General features: G+C 47.2%; 1 protein-coding gene across 1 annotated transcript in view; it reads right to left on the bottom strand.

Moving 5' to 3' along the window:
* LOC108033230 (pneumococcal serine-rich repeat protein) overlaps nucleotides 1-18,176 on the bottom strand; it is a 37,644-nt gene that overhangs the window by 4,714 nt on the left and 14,754 nt on the right. The window contains exons 3-5 of the mRNA XM_017107497.3: nucleotides 3,358-3,492; nucleotides 2,400-2,931; nucleotides 85-1,459 (exon numbers count right to left, since the gene is read on the bottom strand). Of these exons, the coding sequence (XP_016962986.1) occupies nucleotides 145-1,459; nucleotides 2,400-2,931; nucleotides 3,358-3,361 (1,851 nt within the window). The 5' untranslated portion in view covers nucleotides 3,362-3,492 and the 3' untranslated portion in view covers nucleotides 85-144. The remainder of the gene's footprint in view (nucleotides 1-84; nucleotides 1,460-2,399; nucleotides 2,932-3,357; nucleotides 3,493-18,176) is intronic.

Here is an 18,176-nt window from a genome sequence, read left to right as displayed (position 1 = left end):
TTCTTCAAAAACAAGAGGGCAATGTTTATTTTTCCAAAGCTAAGGGTATGGAGTAGCGTGGCTACGTGGATAGTATCTACTCACCGATGTGCTGCTCTAGCCGGGACTCGACCCATTGCTTTACTTGCCTCTGCGGCCCCCGACCTATTTGACGAACAGGTCCTTGAGCGTGGCGCAGAGCGAGGCGTCGCACGTGTCCTTGGAGTCGTCCTCGTCGGCCTTGCCGAACCAGTTGAGGGTGGAGCGCACGGCCCGTCCGGCCTGCGACTGAGCGGAGCTGCCGGCGGAGGCGCGACTGCGACGGGCTCCGTGGGCAGGACTGCCGCTGGCGCTGCCCGAGTCCTTGGCCGTCTTGGGCGTGGCCCCGCGGGCCGCTGCCGAGGTGGAGGCGCCGCCCGACGATCCGCCCATGCTCGATCCGCCCATGCTCGCGTTGGAGCTCTTGCGCAGGAATCCCTCGATGGCCGTGCCCAAGATGGTGGCATCCACCGTCGCCTTGGTGGACTCCGCCCAGGTCTTCTGCTTGCTGCGCGGCTTCAGCTTCGGCTTGCCGGAGTCGCCGCCCAAGGGATCCTTCTTCTGCAGCCGCTCCAGCACGTCCTTGGAGAGGGCCACCGCCGAGCTCTTGCTGCGCACACTCTTCTTGCGGGCCAGCGGCGTGTGCCGCTTGGCAAACCAACCGGACAAGGTGGCCGAGCCATTGTCCTGCACGTCGCTCACCAGCTGCTTGGCGTTGTTCAGCAGGGACACATCGAAGCTGTTGGAGCGCGTGGACCGCCCGGCATTGGGATCGAGCAGGCCCCCAGAGGTTCCCGCTCCCGATACACCTCCTCCGCCGCCGCCGCCGCCTCCGCCGACGGTGAGGCCACCGGCGGTGGGTGTGGGCGTGGCACTGGTTGCGCGTCCGCGAGCTGCCGCCTGGAAGGTCTGGCTGAGGAAGGGGCTGCTGGCCGTGGCCGTGGCCGAGGAGCTGGCACTGGAGCTGCCGTCGCGTCCCTCCGGCTCCGGCCGGTGCATGTCCATGGCCGAGCTGGTCAACGAGCTGAATATCCCGGCGATGTCCGAGCGACTGCCCAGGAGCCCGGTGCCACTGCCCGACTTCTTGCGACGCGTGGAGGCCCGAGTGGAGCTCTGCTGCTGCGGCTGCTGCTGCTGGCCTTGCTGCGGCTGCGGCAGCTCGGAGGCGCGGCGAAAGGAGCTGGCCAATCCCGGCTGGGGACACTCCGAGTAGCGGCGGTTGGTGAAGCGCCTGCCCGGCTGGCCGGTGCCCGCCTCGTCGACGGTCTGCACCTCGCACACCTTCTCGTTGGAGGAGGTCCAGAGCTTCAAGCGCGCCTTGCGCGACTGCAAGTAGATGTCGTCCATGATGTCCAGCTGCAGATTGTGGATGCTCCCGATGGGATCCGTCGACGGGGGTCCTGTGTTGCTCTCGCGCCGTGAATTCAAAACACGACTGCTCCTGCACAGGCCAATGGAGTGAAGACAAAGCGAAAAAATGGTCTTGATTATAACTTTGAGGGGTATTGGCCAGGGGGAGGGGCTGGGGGATGGACGAGCTCAAAGGTGAGTTCTTAATTAAATTCCTGGCAGCCGCTGCCGAGTGCATCCCTTTGATCAACTCCATTGCTCTCAACAACATGAAATTCATTCTTAGCCAGCTTAGGAGTAATCAGAGACCTGGCCATCATCCTTCGGGATGCCAATGAAAATGAAAAGGAAAATATGAATGGACAAAAGAAAAATATGCCTTTGATAATTTCACATGTCGAGGCTTTGAAAGGAAGTGGACGTGGGCTCTAGTCAGTGGGAAATGCGAGCCGAGCACCTCCGGGAATGGTCGGGCAGCGAGCATAGGCCTGTTTTCCCATTCCACTTAATAACTTCTTAACAGATTTTCCGATTCCACTTTGACAGGCTTAAAGTTCATACATAAACTACCGTCGGGTGGGCGTCACCTGAGCAAGACATTTAAAAGGAACTCAAAAAGAGGAAACCAATTTTCCATGTTCCTGGGATAGGAAAAGGCTTAACGTAAAAATAATACCAATCAAACCACCTGTTAGGTCTGTTTAAACACTATTGCTTACACTTTTTCTGCGTGTTGATATGAACTCGGAAATCAACATAAACGCTGTTACTTTTCTTTGATTTTGATCTTTTATATTTAATCCAATCTGAACCATCAAAAAACCAAAATTAAAAATATCGATATCACTCGACTGCAACTTTAAAGTCTCCCAAGATCAGGAAAGTTCCAATAATCATAACCAGCAAATAGTGTTGAAACACCATTCAACCAACAGCTTTCCATTCCCCGGCCTTAGAGAATACCTCTGCTCGGTCTCTGGCGCCACACAAACAGTGCACACACATTTGTACACTTATTGCATCCAACTTACCCGTTGCTGTTGGGGTAGGCGGCCACGGACTCGCGGCGCGAGCGGCCAAAGATGGTGGTGGGCACCTTGGAGATGGTCACCACGGAGTGGCGGCGTCCGGTGGGCGCCGGGGCCTGCGAGAGGGTGGCCAGGAAGGCGGCCTCCTTGGGGGTGGGGCCCGATCCCTCGCCGCCGCGCTCCGAGAGGCGCCGCACCTGGCTGGCCGTAATGCCGTCGGTCACCTGCTGCGAGGGCAGCGAGTGCTTGCGGGCCTCGCGAGGATCGCGCCACGGCGAGAGCAGATACGGATTCACGGGCGAGTCGATGTCCAGGCTGCCGCGGTTCGAGACCGTCGGCTCAGAGCTGTCTTCCTGCTCCTCGGGCAGGTTGGACTCCTCCACCACGATGAGTGGTTCGGGGGCGCTGATGCCATGTGAGCCCATCGGCTGGGGGCGTTGCGGGTGCTGGGGGTGAGGCGGTGGGCGGGGGTGGCCCGGTCCGGTCGACTGGCCCGTGAAGCGGGCGAATGGTGAACCACGGAAGCGCAGCGCATCTGCGGAGTATATAAAATATACAAAATAACATAAAAAAATATATAAAATAAACAAAAAATATATAAAATAACATATATAAAATAAGATAATAAGAATGAAACAATTTATTTTTGAAACCAGACCCCAACACCCGCTAAAGACTTTAATTACTAATTTATTGTTTTGATATTCATTTCCGGGGGTAACGACACTTTCAAAGGTGCAATAAGACCCATCAAAATGTGTCGCACCGCCCAAGGGCTCTATGTCACGCACAGGCTTCCGACTCTTGACCGAATCCATAAGGCTGGAAAGGAAGTCTTTAACTACAATAAAGCGTTAGCAGTTGATGCAACATCAGGTGCTAAATGCCTGTGTTGCAACGGGCGTAATGGCGTCCGGTTTGCTCGAGTGGTTCATTAGTGGCTCGTCGGCCTGTCACTTACCCATTTTGCACAATTGCTCAATTGCTCGCCAGCGGGGAATTCGCTACCAACTGGCTTCGGGGTCTGGACAATCTGCTCCCGACTCCTCCCCTCCGGTGTTCTCGCCTCGGTTCGCTGTCCTTTGAAGTGTCCTTGCTGCAAGGAAGAGCAGGCGAGAAGTTCCATAAGCGACACAGAAACCCACAATGTAACGACTGCAGAACTAGATAAGTTTCATCTATGCTTTTAATGGTTGGTAAATCAATCGGCAAAACTATCGATAGTATCGATGTTTTTTAAGCCAGCCATTAGTAAAATCTCCCGGATTATGAATTTTTACTTTTTTGGATATTTTGTAAGAATACAACTGTATTTTTAAGGCGAAAAACGAAACAGTACTCAATGATTTACAATAGTATCGATAGTATCATTGGGGCTCCTATCGATAGGCAAAACTTTCGATGGGACTCAATCTACTTAACGGTACACAGTGACAGACGAAGGATCAAAAACGTTTAAGTCCTGCAAACACCCCGTTGACCAAACATCATTTCGAATTAGCTCCTCTGACAAGGCTCCAACTTTCGGAGAGATTATAAGGAATGCGATATCACACAAACCCAAGGACTCTGCACGCCGAATTAATTGCTTCATCCCTAATAGTCGGTAAATATTTTGAGCGCTTTTCCCCGCTGCGCACTCGAATTTCCAGATACACCACCGAAGGGCATTACGTCCGGCCAGCTCATGTGTGAATCCTTCGCCCTGCGCAGGGCACCGGGCGCCGGGCCCCTCTGTGTGGCAGGTTAAATAGAGCCGGGGCAAGTTTCGCTCTTCCTGCTCATTATCCCCGGCTACAAATTGCAAATGGCAGCAAAATCATGCATCAAAGTAATTAAAGCCACTATCCAGGGACTTTTCGCTTCGCTGGAGACGACTGCCCAGCCCCTCGCCCTGTTAGGGACAGCCCTGCCATAATAAGCATAAAATTATGCAAAAGTTGAAATGAAATTTCGCCATAACTCGGATGGCACAGGAGTTTGTATTTCGCAGGGCGGTTGCGGCGTGGCGCTGGGTCTGCATCGGGCTAATGGCGACGGCGACGGCTATGGCGCTGGAGTTCAAGCCGCAACCTCAACTGTTGCCAGGAGTAATGGGAACTTTTCCTTTGAAGGGGATCCGGCGACTAATGATGATGCTGCGGCAGCCCGCCTTCAGTACCGATGCGTTTCCCCGGCCCATTCACTGGATCCGCCAATCGGAAGCGATCTGTGAAATGCTTTTATTAGATCATCTCAGGCACTTCAGCTCAACCGCCGGACTGCGGTCTTTAACAAACGCAAATTTGATTTGATTAAGCGCACTTGCAACGCCCTCCCCGTCCGCCTCCGCATCCGCCCCTCCTGCAACCCGGGCATCTGGGAGTCACAAGTCGCGAGTGGCGAGTGGCAAGTGGCAAGTGGCAAGTGGCAAGCCGCAAGTCGCAAATCGCAGGTCCCCAGTCCCGAGTCGCAAGTCGCAAGTTCATTAAGCTTGTAAATTGGCAATCAACACCGAAGTTGCGGCTTTGTGTTGGAGCTAATTAGCCTGTCTATGCCACTGACAGGACCGCCGAGCTTGGCCGCCCCTCTCGAAGGGCTGCCCGCCCCGCCAATTATCCTTCCGGGAAACGCCCCTCGCCGCCATTGTCCGCCGCCGCTGAGGTGCCTGGAAAGCCTGAAAAATATTGAGCCACTTGAACCGCTGGCGAACAAACTAATTACCGGAATAAAAAACGAATTATGGCCGTGTTCCGAAAGACAAATAAGCGCAGCTCTGGATTTTAATTACGTTCCGCTCGGCAAAGTCGCCCACTGTGTCCGGGGCCTCGCAATAGGGCGCAGCCCAACCCCGTTTCGGAAAGGAATTCCAGGCTGGGGTTAATTTCGAGCGCAGTGCAGTCAGTTTGCAGATCCTTTATTGCATGTCCCCTTTGACATTTTTGGCCTGCACCCCCCTTGCGGTCTCACCGGCCGCCTATATTGGGCATTGTGGCCCAGAGCCCCGGCCAGTTGGGCTCCTAATGCTGCCAGCAGGACCGAATGTCAAAGGGGGGCCTAATGGGAGCCCTTCGCTCGCATTATGTTATTTGGGGGAGTCGGGGAGGGTCGGCCTTATGAAACGCCACCCGTCCGCAGGGGAGCATAATTAAGTGTGCAAACCGAGAACTTCACCGGAACAGTGTCTCCTTCAGTTTTCAACTCTCGGTTTGATTGGGAAAATCAAGCTACGCCCCTGTCCCTGCCTCCGCCTCTGCCGGCTGCTGGCTGCTGGCTGGGTGATATATTTGGGGAGAATAAAATGGCATTTCAATTGATACTCGGGCACCGTCTCCGAGCCAGGACCATGTGATGTGTGTATTTGGTTAGTTGATTTGAGTTGCCACACACACTTTCAACGCCGCCCTGCCACACCGCCGCTCCACCCAATTTTGCGGGTGATTGATTGACTCGGCACCGGCCAGACGGACACATCCAGATGCCGAGTCGGGAGCAGAGCCCGATTGACAGATTGACGCACTGACTGCGTCCCACTGTCCACCTCCCCGGGCCCTGCTCGACTGGTCGGGCGCCATGCTCAATTTCAGCTCAGCTTTGTTTAATGGACTTGCACAAAAAAGTTTACAAAGCACTTTACACTGCCAGCAGTGGGATGGGGATGGCACTGGGAATGGCACTGGGAATGGATGTCTGGGAAAAGGATATCCATCAGCACAGTCAGCAGTCGCAGTCGCACTCGCTCAACTCAACATTGCATATTAATGGGCACTAGCATTAGCATTGAGGCGCACACATCTCGTCCTGCCAATTGCTGTTAATTGTCCCGGGACCTGTTCATCCTGGCCGCCGTGTGGGTGATTTCTCCTGTTTATGGCGCCGCCACTTCACCTGCCCTCCACCTCCTCGGGCCGCCTCACCCCACTTAAGTGGCGTTAAGTAGTTTGGGTCTGGGGGCTCGCTGGCCGAACCGCCTGTGCAACCCCCTGATTTTCCATTTTCTGAGGAGACATTTTTAGACAGGCCCACAAGTGCCGGTGCCCGAGTGAGGTGGACATTTGAAAAGCCAAAGGTTAGGGGTTAAACCGCATATGGCCACTGGCAGCCCCGCATACACACTCGCATTCAGCAGCGCTCACATCGCCATAAGTTCCAGATTCAAATCCATATTCGCATTCAGATTCAAATGCTCGGGGGAAAACGTTTGTTCTCTGTGCGTGCAACTTTCTCCATTTTTTCCTGTCAGATTGTCATCCAGCATCGGGTATATCGGGAATGTCAGCCTCTTTCCCCAGCCTAAGTTCCAGAACAGCCTCCAGACAGTGCACATACTTTGAGAGGGTGTTCCGAGGTCTATCAGCACAGGCTGTGCACCGCTGAAGTAGTCAAAGAACTCCTCGTGCAGGCTTATGTGGAGTGGGGGAAGGGACTCCGTAGAGGAGCAGCATGATTGCGGCTTTCTTGGCTGACATTGACATGCAGTCTGCAGCTAGCAGCAGTTGCACCTGGCAACGAAAGAGCACACCTGGTTACCCCTCGGCCTGCCTCCAGGAGCACGTTGTGGTGGCTTCGGTGCCACTTTAACTCGCAGACTATGGCACCAGGGTCCTTCCTGGCAGTACTCTGCCAGCCAGAGTTTTTTGGGCATAAGGACGGGAAAGGTTAGTTGGGACATCGGATGAGGCAATTAAGTGGTAAGGAACTCAGGACTAAAGTAAGCCCAAGAACGTTCAGTTCACTTTGTGATTCATCGTTTAGCAGCTTTATGATAAATATTTTCTCAAATTGAACAGGAAGACGCTTCAGTTGACGGTCTCGACTATCATATACCCGTCACTCAGCCAAGAGAAGTTTTGTATTTGATCAAAATTTTTAACCAATGTCCCGATTTTAATGTAGGTACGTAGATGGCTATAGGTTATCAGAAAAACTATTATTTATACTTTTAAAAAAGGCTTAAAAATGGATACGGACGGACAAACGGACGGACAGGCGGACGGACAGGCGGACATGGATAGTTCGACTCGACTAGTGATCCTGAACCTGGAACAGTTCGTTAATTTCATAAACCTAGGCAGTATTGCTACTAAATTTCAGTCCAATGATCATCATCTTGTGACTACCCAGAACCCTTTTAAGATTAGAGGTATTCAGTGGAACTTAGAGGACATTGTGTCCATTTCCTATGTGCAATTCAAAATGTTCTGGAAACTCTGCAGCTTTCGCTTCCTTCCTATCCCTTTGCCTTTTGCCCGTGGAGAGCCGTGACAAGCTTGTTTATGACATGCAACGAAAATGCGACTAGGATATGGATGTGGCCTTGAACAAGGACTGCGACTCCGACTAGGACTCAAGCTTGGGCTCTGGCTCAGGCTCCGGCTCGGAATCGGTCTTGGTCATGGCCCTGCCTTTGATGGCCAAAATCCCCCCTCCGCCAGGGACGCGTTTTGTGCAATGGTTGCTAGGAACTTCCGCTGTTGCTTCTGATTTCGCCCACCCCTCGGGACTTTGATAACATTGTTATCGCCAGCCCTTGTACACTTTTTGCATATTTCTCTTTTTGTTATTCGGCAATTTACAACTAAAAGTTGCCAAGGATGTGTATCTCCGTCTGTGCCTGGTTGGGTTGTTGCATAATACATTAACACGGCAGGCGGAAAAGGAAATGTCACACATTTGCTGCCGCTGGCAACAGTGTGGCAGCAGCCGAGCTGCCGGCCAGGAAGCGAAGCGAAAATAGCAATCAAAACTTAACTGAATTGCAGCACATGACGGCAGAGGGGGCACCGCACCCCCCTCCCCACCTCCCCGCCCCTTCTATGCCACACGCCCACGCCCATGCCATCACCTACAAAGTTGGCTGAGCGAATTAAAACATAAATGCATTTGCAGCAGGCCAAGATGAACAGTGGGCGGGCGTTTACTCCTAATCGAATCGAACCCAAGTGGACCAAGTGGAAATGCTAGAAAATTTGCGTTGCCCCTGGAAAGTGTGCAAAAAACAGTGGGGCACGAAGGAAAACAGAAGGAGGGACAAGAAAAAAGCGAGCTGTAAAACTGTAAACTGTTACGCCCACTGCCCATTACCGCCCACTTTGTATCTGTGAGTATTTGTGTGGGTGTGTGTGGGTGTGTGCGGGTGTGTGCGGGTCTGTGCGGGTGTGTCGTCTTCCTCTTTTATGGAACCATACAAATTCGTTGGCCATTGAACGAGACCGAGTCCTGGCCTCCCACTCCTGCTCATCCTCCTCCCCTTGGTCCTCCTGCTGTCAACCCCCTGGTCCTGCCAGCTCTGCTCTGTCTGCTCTTGCTTTGCTTCCAATTGAATCAAATTGAATTCAATTGAATTCGCATGTTGCTCATTGAATTGCACAGATTATGGCTAAAATACAATTTTAATTTCACAGAAAAAAGTATTTCGAAATGCTTCGTCGCTTTTCACTCCGCTTTCTCTTTCCCCCTCTCGCTCGCTCCCTCTTTGTCTGTCCTTGTCTCATTCGCCTTCAATACCCTGTAGGGTGTAAAATGCCTATCAGCTGAAGGCGTTCTTTAAAAACGTTTCAAATAAAATGTGGAGAACTTTAACAGATGTTTTAGAATTTAAAGAGATGTGAAGGAATACATTTCAAACCGAAATGTAGGGGATTTCACAATTATTACTTTTGATTTAAACCATTTTCTGCTGTATGCATTTTTACATATCACTTGGTTTTGGCTCAGAAAAATACTAGTAATACTACACATTAGAGACCATCTATTTTAATACCACTAGGTAAATGTATTTATCCAATGCTCGTAACACTGTATTTTTGGCTTAGAATAATACTTGATAGTATACATTTTAATAACCATAATTATCACTAATTAGATGTATTTATCCATGGTCGCTTTATTTTGTTGCTTTAAAGTACTAGTTATTCCACATATCAAAGACCATCGAGTTAAATATACTAAATAAATACCACTGCAAGATGGATCAACGCATACCATTTTGTTTTTGGACTCGAAAAATACTAGAATTTGTACACATAAAAGATTATCAATTTGAATACCTCTTCGATTGAGAATATGTCACTATGTTTTTATGGCCTAGAAAAATACTAGCATTTATACTTGTCAAAGACCATCGATTAATTTGTTATGTTATAAACATATGATTTTAATTTAGCATATAAATGCCAACGAAATTGGGGTTATTTTACTTCTAAGATCTTTTTATCCAGGATTACACTTTTTTAGTATTTATATTTACTGCAAATACTGCAAAACTCCATTGCTTCGAGTGGCAAGGGTACTGCCAGCTTCGAACTGCGAAGTCGCATCTTTCGGGTTGTTAATTAAATGTTGTCAGGTAATTAAAATGCAGCTGGCAGAAATGGCTGGAGTGGCCGGGGAGGAGGGGCAGTGGGAGGAGTGTAAGCTGCTTACTGGCCCCTAACAAAGCCACAAACGGTTCTGGAACTAAGCCGCACTCGGTAGTCCGGGAATGGATACTGGGACGGAGCACAGGGAACTCGGAGCTCGGGTCTCGGAACAGGAGCTGAGTGGACCAGAAACAGTTCCTCCACCAGTGCCGGTGCAAGGCCAGGGATCCCGGTCCCCCAGCTGCATTCACCCATTGTCCGAGCCAGAGAGAGCCCTCTGCTCGGGGAACAAAGGCTGTAGGTAATATTTTACCAGGCTAATCCCACAGAGCTCCGGCATTTTGCTTTGTTTTATGGCACACAACACAATGCCAAAGCGACGGAGGGGCATGGGGGCTTAGAAAGTCGGATTTGACATCAAGTTTTTGATTGAATGGAATTTCGCATTTAATTGAATTTGGTTTCGATGTGACTACACGCATGCCGCAGCCGGTTTGGCCAAATGCGATATGAAAAAGCTGCAGAGGAATACTTAACCGCAACCACATGATTATCCCCCGAATCCAAACAGCCCCACTACCGATTTTTTCCACCCACTTCCAGGCCCGATTTCCCCCCCGTTGCGAAATATCTCCGAAATGTGCAAAACTAATTAGCTTAGATAACAGGCGCACAACAACCCCTCCTGGGACAGAGGGGCAAGAGGTGGCGAAAATGTTGCACGAAATTGGGCGCCAGTCGGAGTGCACTGAAAACTTCTGACAAGTAACAGAGTGCGCTGAAGTGGGCTGAAGTTATTAAGAGCTGAGCTGCGAACACACCACGTCACAGTCGTTTATGCGCAAGTCTCACAGCCCATCAAAAATATACTGGTTTAAGAATTTGAAATATTTCAGACGCAGCAGTTCGAGCTATGTCAATTTAAGCAGGAAAATGTGTATCCTGCGGAAAGTATATTATATCACTGTTAAAAAGTATGCAACAATATATTTAAGCTCTGAAGTACAATGCATTTTTTTAAAGGCACGACTATCCTACGTTCACAGCCGTTTCACTGCACTCGTCACTTTTCAATCACATACGAGGTGTCTAATATAGGCAAACATATATTCTAAGCTCAGAAGTGCAATGAATTCTTTGGGAAGACTATCCTTTAGTCACTGCATACTTTAAGGCATATATGAAATTTAAGAGTTGTATCTGTGAGGCATCCTATCACGTGTTAAAGTGTCTAAAAGTATGCAACAATATATTTGGAAGTGGAAAGAACGGTACATATACATGTTTTCATAGCATACTTTTCCCCAGCTTCTCCTTATCAGTGATTCAAAACTGTTTTGATCACTTTTCAAACACATACGAGGTGTCTAATATAGGCAAACATATATTCTAAGCCCAGAAGTGCAATATATTCTTTGGGAAGACTATCCTTTAGTCACTGCATACTTTAAGGCATTTATGAAATTCAAGAGTTGTATCTGTGAGGCATCCCATCACGCGTTAAAGTTTCTGCGACTAAGGCGAAATACCTAGGCCTCACACTGGACAAACGCCTAACCTTCCGAGAACATATTGCCAGAGTCGTCAAAATGTGCAACCTAAAGCGGAACCAATTATTCTGGATGCTAAACAAGAAAAGCAAACTATCTCTAAGATGCAAGCGGCACATTTATCAACAAATCATCGCACCAACTTGGAGATATGGAATCCAAATTTGGGGAGTGGCGGCTGCGTCCCACCGAAAACGTTTCCAAACCGTCCAGAACAAAACATTAAGACAAATCACTGGCTGTGAGTGGTTCGTTAGCGGCCAAACGCTTCACAATGACCTAAACCTGAGTCTTGTTGAAGACCAAATATCGTTCTTCTCAAGCAGGTACAACGACCGTCTAACTGCCCACCGTAATCGTCTAGCCCGGAGATTACAGGGGGCTATCCCAATTCGCAGGCTCAAAAGAAGACATTTTGGGCTGCTCCTAAGAGACTAATATGAATATATTATTTACTTGAAACTAGTCGTAATTTGATCTACTCCTATATACCAAGTTGAAAACTAATTATAATTTATAATTAAGAGATTATTTACTTAAGAAAACATTTAGGTTAAAGGCTTTAATTAGATCTGTTCCTGGATTATATTAAATAAAGATGTTAATTAATAAAAAAAAAACTTAAGAAAACATTTAGGTTAAAGGCTTTAATTAGATCTGTTCCTGGATTATATTAAATAAAGATGTTAATTAAAAAAAAAAAAAAAAATACGAGGTGTCTAATATAGGCAAACATATATTCTAAGCCCAGAAGTGCAATGAATTCTTTGGGAAGACTATACTTTAGTCACTGCATACTTTAAGGCATTTATGAAATTTAAGAGTTGTATCTGTGAGGCATCCCACGCAGGCTCAAAAGAAGACATTTTGGGCTGCTCCTAAGAGACTAATATGAATATATTATTTACTTGAAACTAGTCGTAATTTGATCTACTCCTATATACCAAGTTGAAAACTAATTATAATTTATAATTAAGAGATTATTTACTTAAGAAAACATTTAGGTTAAAGGCTTTAATTAGATCTGTTCCTGGATTATATTAAATAAAGATGTTAATTAAAAAAAAAAAAAAAAAAAAAAAAAAGAGGCATCCCATCACGTGTTAAAGTGTCTTAAAGTATGCAACAGTATAATTGGAAGTGGAAAGAACGGTACATATACATGTTTTCATAGCATACTTTTCCCCAGCTTCTCCTTAGCAGTGATTTCAAAACTGTTTTGATCTCGGGGCCAGCCCCTAAAACAGAGTTCAGTGAACAGCAGCCGCATAAACGCACTAATGGAGCAGGCGCAGCCCTATTGAACGCAGCTCATGTTGCCGAAATGCAATACACGGCCGATTGCATTATTGAACGGCCACTTAGCCGGCCAACCGGCAGTTAGGCAGTTATTAAACAGCACCAATTATCTGATATTTAGGGCCTCGAAAACAAGTTTTGCGGGAATACCGTCGTTGAGGCAGCGAACAGAACAACAAGGGTTCGGAATTTGTTAATTATTTTTGTGCCCTTTTTTACATTTGCAACGAACAAACGAACCAGAAACGCAATTACCCAGGAGGCGAGACAAAAGGCTGAGGACACTCGCTTTCGCAATCGCACACACGGGGATTAAATATTCATAGAATCATTGGGAAATTATCAGCAGAGCAGCATGCATGATTTATCATTCATAATGCCCGGTCACTCCCCACTGCCATTAATTAATTGTTTATTTACGAGAGTTGTCCCGCAATTAATGCAGCGACGGCGGCTTCACCTGGTACGCACCAGGCTCCGGATGCGGAAACGGATAGGGACCGCACGGCTCCCGACTTCCGGCTTCCGGCTTCCTGCTCGCCGGTTGTGGGTGCTGCGCCGCAGACTTGATTTGTTTGTCTAATTAAACATTTACTGGGAATCCCCTTGATACCGGAGCGGATTATCCTGGCCGGCTCCTTTGATGAAAGTTGAAAGTTGAAGTTCGAGCGAAAACTTCGAACCCAAAGAGGCGGGCAATCAATACAATTATTATTGTGCAAATACCCACATAAAATCACGTAATTAAGTCTCTACTTGTCGGCACAGAACTTCGGTTGGTTCATGAGCCATTGGGGTGGACCTGGTCAGGCCGGAACTCGATGTCAAGGCGCACAGCAGGCGGACTCGTTGGCCGGGTCCGGCCTGAACGGCAAATTTGAACTTTGCCCCACTGGAATTCCGCAAAAGTAATACAATCAAATCCCTCTCGAAAGCTGCACACAGATATTTTTGCCGATGTGGCTTAAAGCAGGCTCTCCATCAAATTGAAACATTTAATATGGCAAATATGCGTGTGTTTACCTTTGTATAATATTGGCCCCGTGTCACATAAACTTTTCCGTGTAAGCAAAACAAATAAATAATAATAGAAAATGTCCTCTGTCTCGCAGCGAGGACATCCCTCTAAACCATTTCGCCCCTGACCAACTCAAACAGCCACCGAGGAGGGCGGCGACGGCGGGGAGAAAGCGTTTTCCAGCACACTCTCAATTGTTTGTGGTGCGTAAACATAAATAAATTGTTGAATATTGCTCGACTTGGTCCTTGGAGAGGCTCCGCCTGCTGCCGCCCACTCCCTCCCCACTTTCCCTCCCACTTCACCATGGCCATGGCCTTCACCGCTCCCAGCCTGCCAGCCTCCCCCTCCAGACTCCTTCTTGATGTGCTTTTAATGATTTATGGCAGAATGCAAACAACCAAACGGAGCGGGGCAGAAGCGCAGAAAAATTCTAAAAAGGAGAAAAAGGCAACTACAAAGTGAAAGCAAAGTCTATACATTCTGTGGTTTCCAGAACTCCCCATTCCCGTTCCCATTGCCATTCCCACGCCCAGTGCCAGCCCCATCCCAGCCCACCGGCCCCCCGAGACCGCAAGTTTACTCAATTTGATTTGCTGCCCTGGCCCGGCCCTCACGATTATTGTTATTAATTTTGCGAAAGAATTTCGGCTCTGCGGCATTAATAAGAAATGAGAGGAGCCCAATCGATAGTTGGGCCGGCACAGGCACAAAGTTCACCCCGAGGGACGTCGAGGGACGTCGAGGGACGCCGGAAGATCGCTTTAATTTCGCCAAACTTGAGCACTTAATTTTATGACCAGAGTGATAAGTTCGAAACCACGGGAAAAACACGCCGCGCCGAAAGTGTTCTCAGAAAAACCAATTAAGGAGCCGCAGCCTGATTTAATTTCTAAAAGCCCCATAAATATTGGGAGTGGATTTCGAAATACATTTGGTGTATGTGTGAAACGATGGACTTTTCGCATCCGAGTTTACCTGGCGCCGAAAAGTTATCTTGCATAAATCGCTTTTCATTTTAATTGATAAAAATAAAATGGCAAACTTGGCAATAGAGATAATCTATTGTTGTGGTGTTAGTCTTTTAAACTCTTACTTGGCCCAAGAGCTCACTGAATTAAATGTTTTTATTCTAACTGAAAAAAAATGAAAAGCCCACCAGGTAAAGGTCAAATATTGGAATTGCTATTTTCTATTTAAATTATGTTTTCTTATTTTTCAATTACCTGAAAGTAGCTTTTAAAATTGTTTGTCAAAGGTCTCATATTGTTATTTGGAAAAATACGTTATCTTACAATTATATTCTTTTTAAGGAAATTAATTTTTAATAAGACTCATACTGAAATAGCAGATAAAACAATAAATAAATATGAAATGCAATCTCGCTTACAATATAGTCAATCATTCTCAATGTGCCTAATTTATTTTTAAATAACCAGAACAAAATATTAAATATTCCTTATAAAAGGTTTCCTTTAACTTACTATTGGTCATGGAAAAATACTTTATCAAACAATTCCATGCTATTTATGCATAATTGTTTTTTTATTTCTTTAGCCAGTGGTAATTTAAAAGCATTTCCCAAAACTGAAAAATGGTAAAAAATTGTACAAAACGTGTTCTATCTGTTCGGCTTTTTCTCCTCTTCCCGAAAACTCGTTTTGCTCGGAAAAGTCGAAATTGTTGCGACAAAAGTTATGCCAACGAAGAATACTTTGCGAATGTTGTTCGCCTGCACTTCGCAATTAAAACAAAAATGTGTAACGATTGTCGGACATTACGGAGGAGCCCCTACTTTCCAGTGCTCTCGGTGCACTGCTGGCCCCAAGTGGACATAAATTCCACTTGAACTCGTTCCTCGTCCTCGTCTCGCTTGCTTTCATTAGCCTGGAGCCTTGGGGCTGCCCAGAGGCATTCCCCACCGCGCCATCCAGTCAACCTCCTCCTCCAAAGCCCCCTTCCGTGCCACCCCTGGCCTCCTCCGGAAGCCAACCCCCCGAGGATGGACGCCCCTTGTGGCTGGCACTTGAAAAAGGGGGTGCAAAAATGAAACATTATGATGACAGTCGAGTGTATGTGCGCAAAATTGAAATTGAGAATGGCAAAATAATGAATTGTAAATTGCTTCGACGCACACGCACAGTCGCACATGTGTAAGTATATTAATTTATTTATTATGCTGCGCAATAAAATCAAATAAAAATGGCTCCCAGCAGCTTCCCCCAGCCCCAGCGCCACTCCTGGCTCCCGGGCTGCCATTTTCCCTTCCACTTTTGCACTCAGCAAAAATTGAAAAACTAAAATCGATTTCCGCTTGACAAATAACTTAAGTGGCAGTTTATACATGCACACACGAGTGGCGAGTGGAAAATCGTGCACACAGAGAGAGTTAAAAAAATATTCCACACGATTAATTTTTGCGATCCATTAAAAAGATTTACTCAAATTGACAGAATCATCGTTCGGAGGCTGCCGAAAAGCCAGCGGCAGGAGCAGGAGCAGCAGGAGCAGGAGCAGGAGCAAGTGAATGTCCTTGTGCGCACAGAGCAGTGGCCACGGCCTTCTGGGCAGGAGCCACCCCCAAAAAAGCGGCGAGTGTCTCAATTTGCATGCCATAAGCTGGGCGGCCGACAGGGGGTGGCTCTTGGGGAATAGTGCGGGGGCGGTGGGGTGTGGCCGGGATAAAGGGGGCACATTAAATGCATGTAATCATAAATTCACACTCATTAAGAGATTTGGCGAGCAGTCAGCCAGCAATGAGCAGCAACAGCAACAGCGGCGATGCCGACAACGGGCGGAGTAATCGCAAATTGAATTTATCCGGAATGGGATCACAGCGATTTAGATACCCTGTAAGTGTTCCCTCGCAAACGTAGGGGTATATCAACAGGGCGATTTTGATAGAAGATCAAAATAGACTTAACAGGCCATCTACACCTTCAGTGTTGCAAAGTGCTGTGTGAAACAATAGTATTTACAATGCGAAAGGCCACACAAATCAGGGTGTGAAATCACTCTTAGATGTAATTTTAAGTGTCTTTCAGTATGCAGTATTTAAACTTAAAGGTAAGATTATCAGGGCGATGTCTGTGCTTTATTCTCTGCATACTTTTAGACACCCAAAATATAATACTTAAACGTGGCTTTTGGGTACAACTGATTTTTGCACACTTAATACGAAAATATAGTCAATATAAAAGATTAGAATTATAAAAAAATAATTATGCTATAAAAACTGTAACTTAGCTTATGCAATCATTTTCGGCAGAAGTATTTTTATACATGCATTTTGGTGAACCCTAAAGTATAATATTAAACGATATCATCCCCAGTAGTTTAGTTATTTTTGTAGATTTTGTTACTGTTACTATGCATATTAACTTATTTCACAGTAAGATCAAATTTTAAATAATTATGAGGTATGAGAGAAACAAACAAGTACATATAAAAAGTAAATATTTTACAAATGCAGTTGTACGAAGTAGTTAATACCCTACCGAGGTATTTTTACGATTTTAGTGGTGGAAACGACCCAGAACAGTTTTACTTTTCGGGTTTTAAAAGGTATCTTGCAGATACATCTGGTACTGTATACAGGGTATACCCTACGGTCGACTACTCTTCCACCCGCCTTTGGTCCTTTTTTGTCCCTCTCTTTTTGGGGGCTGTGTGTGTGCGTTTTGTGTGTGGGCTGCATGTGTGCGTGGGGGCCAAAAGCAGACCCAGCTCGCACAACTACGCACTGTGGAAAGACCACAAAAGCTCGCTCGCACACACACTAGTGAGCACACACGTATGCTTTACCCTTTCATCGCCGCCCCCTTGCCGCTCGACCGCCACACTTTACTCGCGCCGCATTTGTATAAAATGTAAATTAAGTTAATGGTAATAAAGTGTCTATTATGTAAGCAAAACTCACTCAGACACGCACACACATGTGTTTGGTTTCCCTGGCGCTGTCTCTCTCTCTCCCCATCTCTTTGTCTCCCTCTAGCCTTGTATCTCCGCTTCCTCGCGCCCACTATCGCTGTCCCGCTCCAACTGCATTTGTATAAGCGAAAGTATTTTAAGTGATTTCGAATTAGGAGCACTTTAACATGAAAGGGATAGGGATAGAGAGGGAGAGCTGGAGGGGGAAAGAGACGGACAAAGGAAATAGCTAAATAGTTATTGAAAGTTAATTATGCACTTATCGATAAATGACTGCGATTAGGGCAGGCATCGAGTGCAAATGAAGGGCGCAAGGGGGCGTCGTGCAAACAGAGCGTGTGAAAATCGCCCAATTAACGTTTCATTTAACCAATTGAATATTGAATGACTGGGCCCTTGATTGGCGGGGCAGCTTGAGCATCTGCGGCTGGAAAAACCGTGGGGGAGCGTTGGAAAATGTAAAAAATAAGGGGGGTCCCGAGGAGAAAACAGCAGTAGGACCCTATCTCACTTACTCAGACACTGGAGGCACTAATGGCAGCTCAAAGATCAGCTGGCAGGGATTTTAGGCAGCCCTGCTCTTGGTTCTAGCACGGAATTATGGCCACATTAAGCATGGAAAGCCGGGTAATCCCTCGCAATG

The sequence above is a fragment of the Drosophila biarmipes genome, chromosome X, assembly GCF_025231255.1.
Source record: "Drosophila biarmipes strain raj3 chromosome X, RU_DBia_V1.1, whole genome shotgun sequence".
Lineage (NCBI taxonomy): Eukaryota > Metazoa > Arthropoda > Insecta > Diptera > Drosophilidae > Drosophila > Drosophila biarmipes.
This window is presented reverse-complemented; position numbering and strand designations above follow the sequence as displayed.